Here is a 22,281-nt window from a genome sequence, read left to right as displayed (position 1 = left end):
GTAGGTCCACACTTGGACCCCAGCCCCAATCTTAACCAGACAGATGACCTTGGGCAATGCATTCAATCCCCCACCCCAATTTCTGGTCTCCTATGTGTACTACTCACCTCACCAGGGATGTTGTGAGGACTGAACACCCTCCCTTTCATGGCACATCATAACTGTTCAATAAATGATTGCTACTGTTTTTTTACTGTTCAGCACTGTGCATGGTACCCATTTAAATATGCAGTGATTTCAATAATAATTGATATTTTTGAAATATTGATCACCTAATATGCACCATATCTTCCCTTACAAAGCTCCATTACAGTTCATTGCCGTGTCATATCATGACTAGATCATAGGGCCATGTATCCTCAGCACAGGGCCAGACATACAGAATTTAAGAAACACTTGTAAACAATGGCTGGATGCCTAAAGCTCTAGCATATTCACTAGTGTGACAATGAGCTTATAACCAAACTTTGTTTCCAGTCCAGACCCTGCCTTTTCCAGGCTACATGACTTTATTCAAACCATTCAATCTTTCATTTTGAAAGTGGGAATATGAATGCGAGTCTTCCCAACCTTAAAGTGGTCTTAGGGGCTCAAACAGGACAATAAAAGAGAAAGCCATACATAAGAGCAATTGAGTTATGATTTGACAAAACTCAAACAGAATAAGATATCCTGAAAATTCACTACATCTTCTGCCCGCCTTAATCCAGTGTCTCAAGCCTGCAACTTCCCCATTGCCATGTATTTCAGCTAATGAACGGCATGCTCTGTCAAGTAATCAATGAGTACCCACGCTTCGTTTATGCATCTACACAAACAGCAATGATTACATTCTGCTCGAAAGTATTTTAAGGATCCAAATTTGAAATTAAGTAGATAACTAGTACTCTTGGATGATTTAGGAATAATTTCCCCCAGGGATAGCCCCTAGAATCGATCACTGTGTTTTTGAAATTCTGATATTCTCTTTTAAGAGAAAAAATATCTCTTATTTCTCATTCTTGTGTTTTCTTCCCCCTCTTACCCATCCCATATCCATTTTCCTTTGTGTTTCCACTTTTCATTATGCCCAAAAGAACCTCTCCCCAATAACTCTCTAATTATTTACCACTCTTCAAGGCCCATACAAAGTTCATCCACTAACTTTTGCATTGAGAGAACCATTGCAAAACGTCAATCACTAACAAGCCAACCTTAAGGAAGGATTTTAAATATTCAGAGCAAAATCACAGGGATTTGCAGTTCGTGGAGATTTCATGAATCACCCAGCCCAATCACCCCATGCCACAAAATGTGCAAAGGAGGCTTGCCCATTTTTCATATAAAATACATGGAAAATTTAAGACTTGAATTGGTGCCTTTTTAGTTGCAGGCTGGATCCTTTTCTTTAACATGCTGCTTGGTTCTCCTATTCTAATTGGCCCAGGAGTGTCAGGGTTTACCCCCCTCTTTTCTAAACTTAAGGAAGGATCACAACTCCAGGGAGGTTTTTTTTTTTTTTTGGTCATTTATTTTGATTTTGGAAACCCTAGTGGCATTAAGTGCTACAGCTGCTAACCAAAAGGTTGGCAGTTCGAATCCACCAGGTGCTCCTTGGAAACTCTATGGAGCAGCTCTACTTTGTCCTATAGAGTCGCTGTGAGTGGGAATGGACTCGACGGCAACAGGTTTTTTTTTGGGGGGGGGTTATTTTGATTTTACATTCTCCAATTCATTTACATCTACAAATATTTATTGTGTGCTTTCATTTACAAGGCAGAGCAAAAATCAATTAGAGGATCCAGAAATGAACTATCTATAAGCCTTAAAGAGTTTTCAGTTAGGTGTAAAAGAAATATGAGTTTTTATTTAGGTGTGAAAGAAATAGGAGAATGCATTCCAATGCCTAAGGGATTCAGATTAAAAAGGGATAAGTGTAGAGAATGGTGGGAATATCAAGGAGAGAATGAATAAGTGAAATGGGGAAAATCTAAGAGAGCTTCAAAGAAGAAAGGGCTTTGGACTGAGCCAGAACAAATAAGTAGGATTTCTACAGGCCAAGAACCAGGTCAGGTCTGCTCAACTACAAGCTGCTCATTGACTGTGCCTACTTATATGTTTAGGTAGCATACTGGGTACATTAGTAGAATTTGCCAAAGTCTACCTACATCTGATATGGTTGAGTAGAAATGCTGTGACTATGGATACAGATAAACCAGGATTTGGATTTCAGCTCTACTACTTTCGGAACGTGTGACTTTAGAGAAGTTATTTAACCTAGCTGAGGCTCAGTTTTCTCATCTATAAAGTGGAGAAAACAAGCAGAACCTGCCTCTGATGATTATTAAGGTTTCAATGAGATAATATATAAACTATAAGCAACATTCCCAACACACAGTAAGTACTCAATAAATGTTATTCCCAACACACAGTAAGTACTCAATAAATCATCACCTTGTCATTGTTAAACTCTTTTATAAAGTTAAGAAAAAGAAAAAAAGTAAAGGGGCACCTTCACTGTGGTGGGGCCCCTCTGTGGAGGGGCACTATGCCTTGATCCAGAAACCCCACCATAAAGCGAATCCCATCCCCATGTCTGATCCCACAAAGCACATGATGAATGAAAATCAAGGTTGGCTTAACCCATCTCTTACCTGTATATTTTATATCTGGTTGTAAATCCTTGACGGTGTCTTTCCACAAAGGATAGGTAGCTCCTGGAGTGGTGGAAAGGGCCCCTGTCTGAAATAAGCCAATCAAATTCCTTGGAGACATGTTGGTCTGTCCCAGCTGGTTCCTGGTGGGAGGGCTGCACTGAGATACGGCCCCATACAAACAGGAAGTAGAGGAGCTCAACAAACCTCCAGTTCATGCTTTTCTGCCGGCCTTTTTCCTCTCATTCTTGCTCCATTCTGTGGAGTCCTAAGCAGAAAAGAATAAGAAAGAGAGAAAGAGAGAGGAAGGAAAGGACAAAGGTAGGTGAGAGGAGGAAAAAGAAAAAAAAAGCAAAAGGAAGACAAAAGAAAGAAACAAAAAAAAATGCAATTAACACAATCTCATAATAATACAACAGTAGAATGTTTTCAGGTTTACAAAAAGCAGTGCAGTTTCTGTCTAAGCACATAGAGCCCAAGGAGATCTGGGCTCGCCTTCCTGCTTTGCTGTTCACGTATTGCATGACTGTGTACAAACTGCTAACTTACTTAAGGATTTAGTTTTTCTCCTCTGTAAAACAGAAGACAGGCTTAGGTGCCAATATCTCAGCACTAGGTACTCAGGGCATATGTGTTGAATGAATGAATGAATGTAGAAGCAGAGTCTCATACGGTCAGTAAAGCATGTGGAGAAAGAACTCACATGTCTGTTCTATCTACAGTCTTCCCAAACAACCTGCCTCTCATCCCCAGGACTCAGTAAACAAGCGTTCTTTTCTTTTCCCTCTCTCTCTCTCTCACACACACATATCCACCGAGCAAGTTCTTTGCTTTGCATTATCAGATGAATACACAATGTCTTATGATGGATTATTATCGTGACTATATGGTTTTTTTTTTTTTTAATATGGGTTAGATACTTCATGGATGTAGAGTTGGTGGAGCTCAGTAGAGTCCGCTGCTGCAATGCTCAGTACCTCCCTCATCCCAAGGAACAGCAACTAGAGAATTCACCTGCTGGGCACGGAGCCTCCAAGTTTTCTGGCATTTGGAGGGAGGCCCAAAACCGAGGGGCTATGCCGGATCTTGCCAACCTCTTTTTTTTGGTGTGGTAGCATAAAGGAGCCGAGGTGGTACAACGGTTAAGCAATCAGCTGCTAACTGAAAGGTTGACGGTTCAAACCTACCCAGTAGCTCTACAGGAGGAAGTCCTGACAACCTGCTCCCATAAAGATTACAGCCTAGAAAACCCTATGGGGCAGTTCTACTTTGTTACATGGGGTAACTGCAAGTCAAAAATCGAGTTGAGGGCACCTAACAACAACAAACATAGCACAGTGATGCTATCGGGGAAAATGTTTGAGACTAAGGGATATTTTATGTTGAGGCTCCTCGTAGGGAGGAAAGAAGAGAAATCACCAGACCACACCTAGCTTTTGGAAAATTCACAAGTCTTGTTTTCATTGTCTCATCACTATTCTACTTCTAGCTTTATTTACTATTCCGTCTGTGCCTCCTTCTTCCTGCTTATTCTAAAAGAGCTTATCTTACTCCACAGTCAAAGGCAACTTTGAATCCAGGGCCCAACAGTTATAAACAATATTATTTCCGGCAAGTTATTTTACTTCTTTGAGTTTCAGTTTCCTGGTCTAAAAAGTGTGGTTAATAATAGCACTTACATTAGAAACTACTGTTGAGAACTAAATAACATTATTTACATATAAAGTGTTCCACCTGGTTGGTGTCTAGCATACAGTAAGTGCTCAATAAGTGGCATCAATGTTGACAATGATAATGATGATGAATAATGTTGACTGATGGTGTGAACTTATCTCCTGCTAGGGAATATCTTTCCTCATGTTGTCCCCATTCTTTGTTCAAGTTCTATTTGTCCTTCAATAGGCATTTAAGGTCACGTCCTCAAATGTCACTTCCTTTTTCTATTTCTCAAAAAAAGTTTTAGTAGCCCCTTTCCTCTTAGCGCTAGTTGTTTGTTTCATATAACTGTATGTTAACACTTATTATATTTCATTATGCTTATTTAGGTTTATGTGTCTGTCTCACTCACTGGGCCATGAAGCTGTATCTGGTGAGAGCCTTCAGGAAGACTCGGCTTCTAGTCTTGGTTACCTGTGTGACTCTGGACAATCAAGTCCCCTGTCTTGTCCTCACAGTCCTACTTCAATCATTTAAACATGTGGTAAGGGCCACATATTTTTTTTTTTTTTAAGGGCACAACAGTACTAAAAACACATATAAACCAAGTGTAAAACCACATATAAACATGCTTACATATGATACCTTGTTTGTCTACCCTTCCATCTGAAAATAGGAGAAAAGAAAAGCTAAGAAAGAGAAAATAAAAAAGATAGATGTGAATTTCCTGACCATTTGGATATTTCTCTCTGTTACCCAATTGTATCATTCCATTATAAATTTCTACAAAAACCCGCTTGGCACTGCAAGCCCCAGCTGTCAGGGGCAAAGGAGAGAGGCACATGAGCAGAGAGAGAAACGGGCTGGCAGAAGCTGTGGCCTGAAGTTTTGTTCAGACCCTGAAACAAAGCCACACACGTTGACTGCAGACCTGTAACAGCTACAGCTGCCAGAGCTGTCTGCCAGAGCCCACCTGAGTGGCAAGCGGGGGGTGGAGGTGATTGTTCAGAGATCCCAGTGGGGAGCTACAGTGCACTGAAACCGCAGCGTGTCACACATACAGCCCCGCTACATGGCTTCTGTTGTGAATGGGTGCAGAGTGGGAGCCTGCAAGAGAATGCCTGGCTGTTAGACTGTTTGTAAGGAAACAATGCAGAACATCTCAGTCTTCAAAAGTGGAACCAAGCTGTACATGGAACAGCAGCAGTGTGTGAGAAAGAGAGTGTGTGTGTGTGTGTGTGTATGTGTAAGAGAAAGTCCTCAGCCTATGGTCCTAGAATTAGAATTAACTGGAATTTGAAAGATGGAACCCAGTGCTTCTCAATTGGGGGCGATTTTGCCTTCAGGGAACGTTTCACGATGCCTGGAGACACCTTTGATTGTCATGACTGAGGGGTGCTACTGGCTTTTAGAGGGTAGAGACCAGGGAGGCAGCTACGCATCCTACAATGTACAGGACCGGCCCCCACAACAAAGAATATCAGTTGAGAAACCTGATGTTATCCAACTCCTTTTTATGGATCATGACCTTGAGACCCATCAGATAAAGGACTTGCCCCAGGTTGCCATGAGTGGCAGACTGGACTAGGGTCCTGTCTTCTGGTTACAGGTTAAGTATTTTCCCATTCTGCCACACTGTCTCTGCATGTGTAGCTGTGCTTGAGCCTGTTTTCTTTTTGGGGCCGATGATACAATCTACATTTCAGCAAGTAGGGACGAACGTGTCACGGACAAAGTCTGAATACATCTCTGCTGACTTGGACCACAATAATTCACAGAGCACTAAAAATGTAAATGAAAGCTTTATAAAGTGGATTTTAACAGAAATAGACATTTTGCTGGGCAAGAACAAGGAATAGTACATGCATAAATGTTGTCATATGAGAAACAATGACACTTTGACTTCCATTCTATAAACAAGGTCCTTTTATCATCAATAGAATATGAGATTTTATTAAGTATCTACTGTAAGCTTGGAAACCCTGGTGGCATAGTGGTTAAGTGCTACGGCTGTTAACCAAGAGGTAGGCAGTTCAAATCTGCCAGGTGCTCCTTGGAAACTCTACGGGGCAGTTCTGCTCTGTCCTATGGAGTCGCTATGAGTCGGAATCGACTCGACGGCAGTGGTTTTTTTTGGGGGGGGGGGGGGTAAGCTCGTCTCTGAAAATGTCTGTTGCCATGGTAGCAGCCAAAGATTCAAATGCAAATATTACTTTACTTTACAGGTTACTAACAGTATATTCCACCAAATGGGTTGTTGTGGTTGTTAGGTGCCCTCAAGTCAATTCTAACTCACAGCAACTCTCTGTAAAACAGAACAAAACACTGCCCAGTCCTGTGCCATCCTCAAACTCCTTGCTGTGTCTTAGCCCGTTGCTGCAGCAACTGTGTCAATCCATCTCATCGAGGGTCTCCCTCTCTTTCACTGACCCTCTTCTTTACCGAGTGTGATGTTCTCCAGGGACTGGTCCCTCTGATAACACGTCCAAAGTACACAAGACAAAGTCTCGACATCCTCACTTCTAAGGATCATTCTGGCTGTACTTCTTCCTAGACAGATACGTTCTTTCTTCTGATGTTGTTGTTAGGTGCCGTCGAGTCGCTCCCAACTCATAGCTACTCTATGTACAACAGAACGAAACACTGCCAGGCCCTGCGCCATCCTCGTGATGGTTATTATGCTTGATCCTGTTGTTGCAGTCACTGTGTCAATACATCTCACTGAAAGTCTTTCTATTTTTTGCTGACCCTCTACTTTACCAAGCATAATGTCCTTCTCCAGGGACTGGTCCCTATTGTTTACATGTCCAAAGTATATGAGACAAGGTATCGCCATCTTCGCTTCTAAGGAGCATTCTGGTTGTACTTCTTCCAGGACAGATCTTTTTCTTCTTTTGACAGTCCACAGTATATTCAACATCCTTTGCCAACATTGTAATTCAAAGGTATCAATTATTCTTTGCTCATCCTTATTCACTGCCCAGCTTTCGCATGCATATGAGGCAATTGAAAACACCATGGCTTGGGTCAGGCACACCTTAGTCTTCAAGGTGACATCTTTGCATTTTAACACTTAAAGAGGTCTTTTGCAGCAGATCTGCCAAAGGCAATGAATTCCGTGATTTCTGGACTGCTGCTTCCATGGGTGTTGATTGTAGATTCAAGTGAAATGAAATCTTTGACTTCAGTCTTTTCTTCATTTATCATGATGTTGCTTATTGGTCCAGTCGTGAAGGTTTTTTTTTTTTTTTTTATGTTGAGGTGCAATCCATATTGAAGGCTGAAGTCTTTGATCTTCATCAGTAAATGCTTCATATCTTCATCACTTTCAGCAAGCAAAGTTGTGTCACCTGCAAATTGCATGTTATTAATGAGCCTCCCTCTTATCTTGATGCCCTGTTCTTCTTCATATAGTCCAGCCTCTTGGTGTTTTTGCTCACCATACAGATTGAATAAGTATGGTGAAAAGATACAACCCTGATGCACACCTTCCTGACTTTAAGCCACACAGTATCCCCTTGTTGTGTTTGAACGACTGCCTCTTGGTCTATGTACAGGTTCCTCATGAGCACAATTAAGTGTTCTGAAATTCCCATTCTTCTCAATTTTATCCATAATTTGTAATGATCTACACAGTCAAATGCCTTTGAATAGTCAATAAAACAGTTAAAAATCTTTCTGGTATTCTCTGCTTTCAGCAAAGATCCATCTGACTTCAACAATATATCCCCCATTCCATGTCCTCTTCTGAATCCCGCTTGAATTTTTGGTAGTTCCTTGCAGTTGTACTGCTCCAACCACTTTGAATAATCTTCAGCATAATTTTACTTGTGTGTGATATTAATGATATTGTTCAATAATATCCACATTATGTTGGATCACCTTTCTTTGGAATGGGCACAAATATGGATCTTTTCCTACAGGTTGGCCAGGTAGCTGTCTTCCAAATTTCTTGACATAAACGAGTGAGTGCTTCCAACATTGCATCTGTTTGTTGAAACATCTCAGCTGATATTTTGTCAGTTCCTGAAGCATTGTTTTTCGCCAATGCCCTCAGTGTAGTTTGGACTTCTCCCTTCAATACCACTGGTTCTTGATCATATGCTACCTCCTGAAATGGCAGAACATCAACCAATTCTTTTTGGTATAGTGACTCTGTGTTTTCCTTCCATCTTCTTTTGATGCGTCCTGCATCGTTCAATATTTTACCCATAGAATTCGTCAATATCAAAACTCAAGGCTTGAATTTTTTCTTCAGTTCTTTCGGCTTGAGAAACGCCGAGCATGTTTTTTTCCTTTTCAGTTTTCTAACTGCAGGTCTTGGCACATTTCACTATAATACTTTGTCTTCTTGAGGCACCCTTTGAAATCTTTTACTTCATCATTTCTTCCTTTCGCTTTAGTTACTCAATGTTCTGTTCGAGAGCAAGTTTCAGTCTCTTCTGACATCCATTTTCTTTCTTTCCTGTCTTTTTAATGACCTCTTACTTTTTTCATGTATGATGTCCTTGATGTCATTCCACAACACATCTGATCTTTGGTCATTAGTGTTCAATGTGTCCAATCTATTCTTGGGATGGTCTCTAAATTCAGGTGGGATATACTCAAGGTTGTACTTTGGCTCTCATGGACTTGCTTTAATTTTCTTTAGCTTCAACCTGAACTTCCATATGAGCAAGAGTCGGTTCCACGATTGGCCCCAGGCCTTGTTCTGATGATATTGAGCTTCTCCATCATCTCTTTCCACAGAGGTAGTCGATTTGATTCCTACGTATTTCATTCAAGGAGGTCGACATGTATGGTCACCTTTTATGATGTTGAAAAAAACTACTGGCAATGAATAAGTCATTGGTCTTACAAAATTCTTTCATGTTATCTCCGGCATCATTTCTATCACCAAGTCCATATTTTCCAACTATGGATCTTTCTTCTTTGTTTCCAACTTTTGCTTTCCAGTTATCAGTAATTATCAGCGTATCTTGATTGCATGCTTGTTTTCAATTACAGATTGCAGAAGTTGGTAAAAAATCTTCAATTTCTTCATCTTTGGCTTTAATGGTTGGTGTGAAAATTTGAATAACACTCATACACCTTGTAGGTGTATGGGCATTATCCTATCACTGACAGCATTGTACTTCAGGATAAATCTTGAAATTTTCTTGTTGACGATGAACGTGACACCATTCCTCTTTAAAATTTATCATCCTCAGCATAGCAGACCATACGATTATCCAATTCAAATGGCCAATACCATTTCAGCTCACTAGTGCCGAGGATATCGATCTTTATGGTTCCATTTCATTTTTGACAACTTCCAATTTTCCTAGATTCATACTTCGAACATTTCACATTCCAATTATTAATGAATGTCTGCGGCTTTTTTTCTCATGAGTCATGCCACATCAGCAAATGAAAGCCCCAAAAGCTTTACTCTGTCCTTATCATGAAGATCAACTCTACTTTGAGGAACTAGCTCTTCCAGTGGTATTTTTAGTGCCTTTCAACCTGAGGGGCTCATCTTCTGGCTCTGTATCACACAAAGATCCACTGTTTTTTGCTGGCAATTTTTTTCAGAAGTATATTACCAGGTCCTTCTTCCTAGTTTGTGTTAGTCTGGAAGCTCCACTGAAACCTTCCACCATGGGTGACCCTTCTGCTATTTGAAATATCAGTGGTATAGCTTTCAGCACCACAGCAACACACAAGCCACCACAGTACAACAAACTGACAGATGATTGGTGGGTACAGCTATGCTGTTTAACAGATGAAGACCTTGAGACTTGAATACATTAAATAACCTTTCCAAGCTCACAACTCCTAAGTGTGAGATTTAGGATTTTAACCTATGTTTTTTTTTATACCTCATTAGGAAGTATATAAAACTTTTACTACATCTCTCCCCTGTGAAGCTAAAATGTGGTCCTACCCTTCAGAGATTTAAAATACAGTGGGAGTCATACCTGTATATGAACAAGTCTCATATGAAATATGTTGTCATAAATACTTTAATAAAGGAATAAAGTCCAGCGGAAGAATAGAGGCAGAAGAGATTGGTGCAGCCAAGAGATCTGGAAGGGTCCCATAGAAGAGGTGGTATTTGAGGAGGGCCTTAAATGGCATGTGAGGTTTTACTAGATAGAGATGGGGAAAAGGAAATTCCTGGTAGAATAGGTAACATCAGGCCCTGGGGATGGGAGAAGGCGGAGTGTTTGAAGACTGACAGGGTATATGTTAAGAGTAGCACTCAGGGTGGCAGAGGGTGCCAGTGAGAACAAGGGTGGGTGAGGCATTTATTACCAGCCTCTCTCTTTCCTCTCCATCAAGCGAAAATGGTGCATTTCATTTCCATGTTATATTCTACGGACAAAGTATTGTAGACGTTCAATAAATTCAATCACTCCCATTAACATACTGAGCAGCTATTATATATCAGGCACTGTTCTAAAAGCTGGAGATTTCATACTGAGCAGGGCAGCCAGGGTCCTCAGGGACCGTCCTTTCTAGTGTATGTGTCTGAGGGGGGCAGGGGGATGGAGGAAGAAAATACACAAACGAGCAGTAACTATATGTGTGGTGGCAAAGAGTGCTCTAAAGAAAATTAAAGCAAATAAGGTGGGATTGAGAACAAGAATATTGCTTTTTATACGGGGTGGTCAGGAAAAGCTTCTCTGATAAAGTGGCTTTTCAGCAAAAGCCTGAAAGAAGTATGGAGATAGTGGCACAAATGTCTTGGGAAAAAAAAAAAGTCAGTGGAAAGTGAAAGGATCAGTTATGTTCAGATGTGGGTAGAGGTCAGAGTCCCTAGGTAGTCCAGCGCTCCGGTGCTGTCATGGGTTGAATTATGTCCCCCCAAAAATGTGCGTATCAACTTGGTTAGGCCATGATTCCCAGTGTTCTGTGGTTGTCCTCCATTTTGTGATTGTAATTTTATGTTAAAGAGGATTAGGGTGGGATTGTAACACCTTTACCAGGTCACATCCCTGATCCATTATAAAGGGAGTTTCCCTGGGGTGTGGCCTGCACCACCTTTTATTTCTCAAGAAATAAAAGGAAAGGGAAGCAAGCAGAGATGGGGATATCTCATACAACCAAGAAAGCAGTGTTGGAGTACAGCATGTCCTTTTGACCTAGGGTTTCTGTGTGCAGAAGATCCTAGTCTGGGGGGAGACTGATGAGAAGGCCGCAAGAGAGAGAAAGCCTTCCCCTGGGGCTGATGTCCTGAGTTTGGACTTTTAGCCTACTTTACTGTGAGGAAATAAATTTCTCTTTTTTAAAGACATCTAACTTGTGGTTATTTCTCTTATAGCAGCGCTTGATAATGAAGACAGCTGCTAACTGAAAGGTTGGAGGTTCAAGTCGACCCAGCGGTAGCCTGGAAAAAAACTTCCAAACAAGCAGCTATTGAAAAACCCTAGGAACACAGTTCTACTCTGACACACATACGGTCACCATAAGTCAAGAGTTGATCCAACAGCAACTGGTTAGATATAGGTCAGGTTGTATTTCGATCTTTCACAACAGGGAACTTAGTTGAGCTGCCATGGAAGTCAGTTTGAGGAGGGAATCATGTATTAACTGAGCTTTCACTATGTGCTAGAAGTGGGCTAGTTTCTTTACACACGTGACCTCATGGAAATACAGGAATAGGGAAAGGCTACGGTCCTAGTTTATAAAAAAAAACCTGAGGTTCAGAGAGGTTAAGTGGCTGGTCCAGAACCACAAAGCTAGCAAATGGTAGAGGCCGTGCTGTGCATTAGGGAGCCACTGGCTACATGTAGCATTTGATATGTGGCTAGTCCAAATGAAGATGTGCTGTGCATGTAAAACACTGCCAGATTTCAAAGGCTTAGTCCGAATAATAAAATGTAATTTTATGCATGTTTATATTGATTACATGTTGAAATATTACTATTTTGGATATATTGGGTGACATAAGATGTTATTACAGTTAATTCCACCTATTTTTAACTATTTTAATGTGGCTTTTAGAAACTTTAACATTACACATGTGGCTTGTGTTTCATTTCTACTGGGCAACAATGGGCTAGAATGATGCCTTTCTACCGGATGACACTGACCAAGAAGTGAGCATCCACTTAATCCATCTCCATATTTTAACCACTATTTGGAGAACCCAGCTTACTCTACCTTGCAAGTCCTTTGTTGAGCCACTGTCCAGTTACCTGCTCCTTCAAAACCAATAGAGACAATAACAAAAATAAATAATATATACATTGCAAATAAAAAATCTCCATGCTCAAGGGCTAACCCAAACCCAGTGCCATCTACATCTCCAAAACTCCATATTCTAAAGACCAACCAAACCTGTTGAGTTGACTCTGCCTCATGGTGACCCCATGTGTATCAGAATAGAACTGTACTCCATAGGGTTTCCAAAAGCTGATTTTTGGGGGGGTCGATCACCAGGCCTTTCTTCCAAGGCACCTCAAACCTCCAACATTTCAGTTAGCAGGCAAGCATGTTAACTGTTTGCCCATCCAGGGACTCCAGCCTAGAGACAGCCCTGGCTATTTTAGAAATGTTGTTTTCCTAAAAAAGATTTATAAAGGGAATTTCCTGTTACTGTGGTTTGGTGCCTGTGAAAGAAAGGCTGCTTCTATTCTGAGCAGTGCCCTAGACCCCCAGTGACCTTGGGTGAGTCACAGGGCTGATGCAGCATAGTGCCCTGGTGGACGTGGAGCTGCTGACACAAGCTTAGCATGGAGAGCATACGAGGCCCTCCATTGAACCATGCTACATATAAGCCTGAAGAGTTATTAAGGGAATTGGGTTCATCCCACACAGAGGGCATTCTCTAATTGTTGCCATTATAAATTATTCATATCCCAGGCAGACACCCAGGAGAAAGCGACGAGAGAGGATGATGGCCTTCCAACAGCAGTGCTGCCGAGATCCTGCTCTGGAGCTCCCTGTGTAGATCGCCAGGCTGTGGCTCACATCCCAGGAAAGAGGGTGGAAGGGAGTACTTGCCCCAACAGGGTCCCAGAGGAACCAGACTGAGCTGACGGCCGAATCTGAGAAGGTGACCCACAGTGCCTGCCTGCCCACTGAACCCTGGTCAACTAACTGGCTGATCTCAGCCAGGCCTCAACTTCCAGACCTATAACTCCGACTCAAATATCACACCTGAGGCAGACCTACAAAGCTGGGTGACCTTGGGCATGATAATTAACCCCTCTGTGTTTCAGTTTCCTCATCTATAAAAGAGAGGGGGATCAGGAGGATGAACACCTTTTAGGTTTCAGATAAGATTAAACAGGATTTTAAAATGAGTTTATCTTAGTGTCAGTTTCAGCTGAAGCCCAGGACAATAGACGCCATATTCTAAAAAAGGTGCGCGACCACTATACAGGGCTTAGAAAAAGCGTAACCAAACACATTTTTTGCTTTCTTAACCTCTCACCCATATCAACAACATAAAACATCAGATGCTGAGATTATAACTGGAGTTGGAGTGAAAGCTGACAGTATGCTGTGAGTCCTCCTACCTACCCCCAAACTCCTGGTAGGGGGGAGTTGGGGGTAGAAGTCCCTCACCTCGAGCCCAGGGAAGAAGCTTCAACAAGACCACTGAAAAGCATGATAAATATCCCCTGGAGCTTGGGGGAAATTGGCAGATTGGTGGCTGACTCATACAAGAGAAATCTAAAAAAAGAATTCAAAAGAAAGTCTAAAGAGAGTCAGGCTGAAGCGTGGCAGCAGAGTGGGGGCTACCCTCTGGTAAGTAACTGCCTAACTCACGGGTAAATGGAATGTGTTCCTCATGGATCAGAGGTGAGTCACGTGCAAGAGATCCAGGTGCGATTCACCTAGATCCTGGCCCGGAGGGAAAAGTGGATCCCAATCAACAGAACCAGGAATTGCACTGACATTCACCAAGATCTAAGGGATGAGGAGTAGACAAACAGATGAAAGAGATGTATTTTCCCACATCCAAGGAGTGACAAGTAAAAGATCCCAGATATGAAGGAAAACCCTGAAACACCCCTAAAAATGTTGCAACCAAAAAAAAAAAAGTTAGCACTAAACGTCTGCCAAACTCAGAGAGCACTGTTGTTAGACCATGAAAAAAGCACTAGCCAAGGAAGACTCTTGCTACCTCTTTACCTCCCATCCTTGACTAACCCCTCTACCCTGAAGGAGTCCGAGACCAAGGTTGGCAAAATGGAAGCAATACAGTAAAAGCTTAAGTCAGGGAAAGATAAGAGAAAATGGAGAAAACGTGCAATTTCCACTTTAAATAAATTTTATTTTACTGCAATGTTACAATTTGTTGTAATATGTTGCAAATTACTGAACTGAGATGGTGTATGGGGGACAGAAGCAATCAGAAAAATTACTTCGAATTAACAACAAAGAAAAAATTATGGGTCTTGCCTTAACTTTCATCCAAATTTTAGAGAAAATCAGTTCCAAGAGTCACTTCAAACAGTGGAAGATAAGAATCAGGTTAGTTTCTGATCTTATCCTATGAATCCTGTTTGGCCAAAGTAAAAGTTTCACATATTTAAACATTTAACTCAATGCCTGAATGACTGTAAGAATCCAATTTAGTCAGCAGTCTTCAGAGAAGAATTTACTAATCAGGGCACACAAGGCAAGAAAAATATTAGAGCTTCCAGTGTACTTATTTATTACTATTTACAACACTCTGGTCGTCACAAGTCACTTAATGGTACTAGAGTGAAGTGTGGGAGCCTGGTGGCATGGAGGGGCTGGGTTCCCTCTTTCTTTCACTTGTAGTGTATCGTGATGCCATGGGCTAATGACAGAGATTTCAGGATTATATTACCTAATTTTAATTAAACCACCTCTCACAAAATGAACAAATGGCTTAAAACAATTCTTGCAAAGAAACTATATATTGACAATAACGATAACAATGCAGGCCAATGTGAACAAGAAAATGACGAAGGACCAGCTACGTTACAATGCCAAATTCAAACAATGAAGATCTAATGAAATTTGTCAAGAATTGCCCAAAACAATCCAAAATTATCAAGACCAACTAAAATGTGGATTTACAAATACTGCTATTAAGGCTGTCCCTTGCTCTAAGTGAATTTTGAACCTAGGCAATTGCGCTATTAGCTTATAAAGATACCATATATATAATTTCTATACAAATATTCAGAAGAATGCACATAGTAAAAAAATTTACTAACCGATAGTTGTGCAATTATAAAAATAAGTTGAGAAACCACTGGAATGCGTATCATTATAATTTTCTTTTCTTTTTCCATTTTGACTTATTTATTTTTATTGTGCTTTAAGTGGAAGTTTACAAATCAAGTCAGTCTCTCATACAAAAATTTATATACACCTTGCTACATACTCCTAGTTGCTCTCCCCCTAATGAGACAGCACACTCCCTCTCTCCACCCTGTATTCCCGTGTTCATTCAGCCAGCTTCTGACCCCCTCTGCCTTTTCATCTCCCCTCCAGGCAGGAGCTGCCCACATAGTCTCATGTGTCTACTTAATCCAAGAAGCTCACTTCTTACCAGTATCATTTTCTATCTTACAGGGCAGTCCAATCACTGTCCGAAGAGTTGGCTTTGGGAATGGTTCCAGTCTTGGGCTAAGAGAAGGTCTGGGGACCATGACTTCCCGGCTTCATTTTTTGTATTATTATTTTCAACCACATACTCAACAGCATCCCTAAGAAATTCCATCAGGACTTCAAACTCAAAATATGCCCAACTAAACCCATCGTGACCTTCTCACACCTCCCTTTCTTCCAGAATTCCAAAGGAATCCCACAGTCTCCCATGTCATGCCCATGAGAAGCCTGGGATTCTTCCTAACTTCTTCCTCTTCCACTCTATTTAATCATTGCTGCTGCCACCCCCAGCTAATGCCCATGTCTTTTCTATTTGTTTTCATAAACATCCACTTCCTTTGCAAACCTTATCCTTTTCCTGTGTTCTATCCACTTCTCCCTTTATCCTTAGAAATATCCCTTATTTAAGCCCCATCCCCTCTGCAAACCTTATCCTTCTCCTGTATTCTCTGTAATCCTTGGTATAATCTGCACTTCTTTTCCCTTTACCTTAGAACTACCCCTTATCTAAGGCCCACTCCCTCTTGCCATCTGCCACTCAGAAGATGCCTATCTCTCACGTGAACTATCACAATCATCTTCCTACTAGTCATCCTGCTTCACGTACCTCTTCCTCCTCCAACCTAAGCGTCATTCCAGCCATCAGACTGATCTTGCTAAATAAAGATATGGCAAGGACACTCCCCTAATTAAAAAGACCCGATCATCCCCTGCTGTTTACCGTACTCCTAAGTCTTGCATTCAATAATTTCTATGAGTTGGATCCTTTGTATTACTCATCTTTCCTACTTCTGTCTCCCCACCTCCCACCCTCAACTCACCCTGTTCTCCAGATTCTCTCTCCTATTGCACTAACACAGTATAAATTTTTTATGCCTCAGTGCCTTTGCTTATGCTGTTCCCTCTTCTTGTAATGTCTATCCTCATTTCTCACCTTTAAAATACTCTATTCATGTTTCACATTGTATTTTAAATGCATTAAAGGAGTGGGGAAAAGACTATCGAACACCTACTATGTGCTAGATATGACGCCAAATTCTCATGTCCCGAGACATTAAATCTACACAACAATCCTGAGATAGAATTCTATTTTACAGATGACAAAACTGAAGCTCTCTTAAAAATCTGGTTATTTGTCCAATGTCACATTATTTAAAAATGGCAGAATTCAACTTCGACCTAAGTAAATTCTATAACTCACTGCTTTAAAACACTACACTAAGAAACCATCTTATCCCTAGCTGTTGTTCTCTTGTTCTGACAGTCATAGACAATCGCAAATCAACTCTAAAGATGTTAATGAAGAGAACAGCTGATAAATCAACTCAAGGTGTGAAAATCCCGGAAATGCTCAATCTACGGAAAACTACAGAAACCTGAATGAAAACAGAAATAAGTGAACATTTTTGTTGTGAACTTTTGAAATCCTACGTACTATTTTTTTTAATTAAAAGTACAGGCATAAGTTATATATACTGCCTTTTTCTTCATAAATATTTCATTTGGAGCCACATTTAGGGATGTGAAAATCTAAAATCATGAAAATTTCCTTTTGAGCTTTCCCCAAAAATCATCAGTCATATCTGCAGAAGATTTTTCAAAAAGGGATGTGAAATTAGCATTTTGGAGTGCCTATTCTGAGCCTGTTTGGTAAAATTCAACAAATATTTATTGAGTTTCTATTATTTTTCTTGTCCAGGATACAAGACGGACATAGTAACAGGTAATTTCAATGTAATGTAACAGGGCAAAACTAGAGTATGCCCAAGATTCTGTGGCGCACTCACAGTTTCCAAACTGACCACATTGTATTCATTTGTGATGGCGGCCAACCCAGGCACACCTGGCCCCTGCTAGGGACTCAGAGAATATTTCCCAGAGATGACATCCAGGAGGAGCCATAGAAGATAAGGAGGTGTTTGTGGAGTAAAGAAAAGTAGGCACCATACTTGAGGCCAGAAGAGCGGCTTGTGAAAAAGAATGATGGAGTATGGTGTGAGTGTAGGATCTACAAACATATCTAAGTTTTTGCAGTGGGAATTTTGAGGCAGGGAGTAGCAAGAGATAAAGCTAATGAGTTAAACCCATTTTATGATGTTTTATAATCATATCTTTGCACATGACTGGGAGTTTCTTGAAGGCAGGGCTTCTTCCCCCTACTCCTCACATACCCCCACGATCTAGAACCATTCATGGGATAAACACACACACATACCGATTGCTATCAAGATGACTCAGAGTCATGGCGACCCCATATGTGTCAGAATTGAACTGTGCTCCATTGAGTTTTCAATGGCTGACTTTTCAGAAGTAGACAGCGTGGCCACATAAAACCAAAAAAAAAAAAAAAAACTCATTGCTATCAAGTCGATTCTGACTCAAAACAACCCTATAGGACAAAGTAGAACTGTCCCATAGGGTTTTCAAGGAGGGCCTGGTGGATTCGAACTGTTGACCTTTTTGGTAAGCAGCTAAGCTCTTAACCACCACTCCATCAGGGCTCCTCCAGGCCATATGGTAGGAGTTAAATCAGTGTTTATTTAATGACTGAACTAAGTAAATCAAGAGCTCTGATTAGATATGTGAGATCATAGGAAGCCACCAAAGGCATTTGAACAGGGAAGTTCTATGCTATATTTTCACTGTAGATGATCACTCCAATGCAGCGGGTAGTAAGTAGGTGGATTTAAAGGAGGACAAGGATAAAATTGAGGAGGCTATTACAATAGTCCAAACTAGATATTGTCTGAATAAGATATTTTAAATTTCACAGATGGAAAGTTAAAAAAAAAAAAAAAAAAACGGGGAAAATTAGATTTGATGACTGAGAGAAGAGGGTGGAGAAAGGAAGGTTTCTGTGATGGCTCCTAGGTTTGGCTCAGTGACTAGGTTGGTGATGGTGCCATTCAGATAATAAATGATAATGAAAGAGGAACATATTTAGGGTGAATGATGATAATTTCATTCTTGGACCTGCTGAGTTAAAGATGCCTGGTAGACTTTCAAGTCAGGATTTCTAAGAGGCTGCAGAATCTTTTGAGTCCAAATATCAAAAGAAAGGCCAGAACTAGAGGTACAGATTTATAAATCAATATGAAACTGGTGTTGATTCTGTTAAAAAAAAAAAAAATTGCCATCAAGTCCATTCCAACTAACAGAGACTCTACAGGGCAGAGTAGAACTGACCCATACAGTTCCCAGGGTCGTAAATCCCTACGGAAGCAGATTGCCACATCTTTCTCCTGTGGAGTGACAGGTAGGTTCCAAATGCCAACCTTTCAGTTCGTAGTTGAGCGCTCAACCACTGCACTACCAGGGCTTCTTTCATGGTGATTAGAACTCTTCAAATGAATGAGAACAGCCAGCAAACATGTGTGACACAGAGAAACAGCAACCAAAATACTGAGAAAGGCTCATATTTAAGCAGCATGAAGAGGAAGAGAATCTCATGAAGTAGGCTGAGAGGAAAATATAAGAAGGGGAGGAGAATTATGAGAGGATAATGTCAACAAAGCCGGAGGGGCAGGGATGTTTTAGAAGAGAAGGGCCTCAAGTTTCAAAAAGCTGCGGAACAGTCCTACAAGATAAGGACTCAAAATGTCTATTGGGCTAAAGAATACAGAGGTGGGCGGCAGTTTTCAATGCCTTGATGGGAACTGAAGATTCATTGAAAGAGATTAAGGCATGAATGGGATGTGAGTAAATGCAGACACAGAGTGTAGAGTACTTGGCTAAGAAGGAAAGATCAAAAGAGCAGTGCCCAATGCCTCTCCTTCTCCTCACAAGTAAAAAGTCAAAGAAAGATTTGTTTCTTCATTGAAAGACTTGAGTGTATTTACAGACCCAGAGGACAGACCTAGAAGAAGAAAATAAAAATATGGGAGAGAAAGATTAGTATTTCTTGAAAGAGCAGCATAAATCTGTCTGCAAACCCCACATTGTAAAACAATGGATTAAGTTTTATCAGAGATCTGAACAGAGTGCTGTTGGAGCAAAAGTGGAAAAAGTAGCTCAACCAGAGCCAGTTCAAAAAGGCTTCTCAGGGGAGGTGAGATTTTACTTGGACCCTGATGGGATTTCCTAGCTAGAGGGCAGGCATTCCAGGTAGAGGGGCCAGTATGAGCAAACACATGGAACCATGAGCACCCACCTACTATGTGCAAACTAGATGTTGTGTGGGATAAAGACATGAGTAAGACAAGGTCACTGTCCCCAAAGAGGCATACCAAATAGCTTAGGGCAGAAAGGGATACCACGCACGGGAACTGGCCCTATGCAGGTGCTCAAAATATAATTGTTCAGTAAAGGAATAAAGTGTTCTGGTGAGTTAATGGCTCTGATTTCTTCCCTGTGCCTAATCGATTCTTAATGTTTCTGGAGCAAACAAATAAAACACTTAAGTTTCCATCTGAACCCAAATTCCAGCATTTACTCATCAAAATCTCTGACCTTTGGCTTGATGTTTCCAGCAGGTCACTTCTGAAATCATCTGAAAGGTTTCTGGCATCTCCATCTGGATAGAAGTTCCTTGGGCTTAGCTAGTTCTTGCACAATGGTTTCATCCCTTTATAGAGTGCTTTTAAATGATGAACTAAAAAAACCACTACAGCGGCTGCTTGTTCACGACAGTCATGGAACGCAAAGAAGGCAGGGGACACATCTGAGTGCTTAAGCAGGTGCTGGTGTGCAAAGAGATTATGTACCCATTTGATCTCAGAGCCACTTTTGACATACACAGGACAGTGATTTATACCTTTCATTTTAGAGATGCAGAAATTAAGGTTCAGAGTGGTAACACCAGTAGCTTTTTTAAAATTGTTGCTGTTAAGTGCTATCAAGTTGGTTCTGACTCATAGCGACCCTATGTACAATAGAATGAAACACTACCTGGTCCTGCACTATGCTCACAATCATTGTTATGTCTGAGCCCACTGTTGCAGACACTGTGTCAATCCATCTCTTTAAGGGTCTTCCTCTTTTTCGCTGATCCTCTACTTTACCAAGCATGATGTCTTTCTCCAGGGACTGGTCCCTCCTGATAACATGTTCTAAGTATGTGAGATGAAGTCTTAAATTCTTGCTTCTAAAGAGCACTCTGGCTGTATTTCTTTCAAGACAGACTTGTTCATTCTTCTGACAGTCCATGGTATATTCAATATTCTTCACCAATACCATAATTCAAAGGCATCAATTCTTCTGTCTTCCTTATTCACTGTCTAGCTTCAGCATGCACATGAGGCAATTGAAAATATTATGGCTTGAGTCAGGTGCACCTTAGTCCTCAAAGTGACATCTTTGCTTTTTAACACTTTAAAGAGGTCTTTTGCAGCAGATTTGCCCAATGCAGTACATCGTTTGATTTCCTGACTGGTGCTTCCATGGGCATTGATTGAGGATCCAATAAAATAAATTTTTTAATTAAACATGAATATTTCATTTAATCCTCACAGTAAGTCTCTGAAGAGGGTACAAACCAGAAAAGTTCAGTAAATTTAACCATGGTCATAGCTAGTGTAGCACAAGAATGGATCTAAATGCAATTCTAGAACCTGCACCCTAAACCACTAGCCATTAATGCCTTGACTATGTTCTACAAAGATGAGGAGTAAACCAGGACCCAAACTCTTACAGCAGGCTCCCAGCTGGTCTTCCAGTCTTGAACTTTTCCATTCATCGCCGACAGAGAACATGGCCAGGCTTCACCGGTGAGAGAGAAGAGCATAAAAGAAGTTGCCTTTTTTTCCCGACCTTTTTCTATAGGTCTCAGGATCTTAAGAGGCAATAGGGGCAGTCCCCATTTTCACTCTCTACCTTTAGCTACCCCACAGCTATCTTATTCCCTGTTCACACTGGTCGTTACCTCCCTGTCACCTGCAGGATGGTATTCTACTTACTTACTTCCACCCTGTCTACTTCCCAGACCCTCCTTGCCACGTTCCGCTACCCCTGTGATTTTTGCTCCAGCACACCAAAACATCTTACAGCTACCTTGATTTTTTTTTTTTTTTTTTTGCAAACTCTCTGAAATGCCTCCACATCACTAGGTAAAGAGCAAATTTTCATTCTCCCTGGAAAATGCATCTCCAGCTCTTCACCTCCTGGAGGTCTTGCCTAATCTCCCCTGGTAGGAGCGAGTGCTCCCATCTTTGGGACCTTGCTGGAACTTGTCTGCACCTTTACCTGTTTTTCTATCTCATTCTATGGTGGATGTTTCTGATTCTGCCACTGGATGATGTACATTCCAACAGTAGAGCCCAGGTCCCAACTCATCCTGTATCAAGTTTAACATGGAGCCAAACATATAGTAAATGTGATGGGCTTTCCTTGTTTGCCTCTCACATATCCGTGAACCCTTCTTAACAGCGTTCAATTTTTGTTTAGGGCTCTATTTCTTCCCCACTTTCAGTCC

General features: G+C 41.1%; 1 protein-coding gene across 1 annotated transcript in view; it reads right to left on the bottom strand.

Annotated features, from left to right (window-relative positions):
* BRINP1 (BMP/retinoic acid inducible neural specific 1) overlaps positions 1–3,086 on the bottom strand; it is a 140,194-nt gene extending 137,108 nt beyond the window's left edge. The window contains exon 1 of the mRNA XM_064291546.1: positions 2,634–3,086. Coding sequence (XP_064147616.1) covers positions 2,634–2,851 — 218 coding nt within the window. The 5' untranslated portion in view covers positions 2,852–3,086. The remainder of the gene's footprint in view (positions 1–2,633) is intronic.
* Positions 3,087–22,281: the final 19,195 nt, after the last annotated feature.

Source organism: Loxodonta africana, chromosome 9 (assembly GCF_030014295.1).
Source record: "Loxodonta africana isolate mLoxAfr1 chromosome 9, mLoxAfr1.hap2, whole genome shotgun sequence".
In the NCBI taxonomy this organism is placed as follows: domain Eukaryota; kingdom Metazoa; phylum Chordata; class Mammalia; order Proboscidea; family Elephantidae; genus Loxodonta; species Loxodonta africana.
This window is presented reverse-complemented; position numbering and strand designations above follow the sequence as displayed.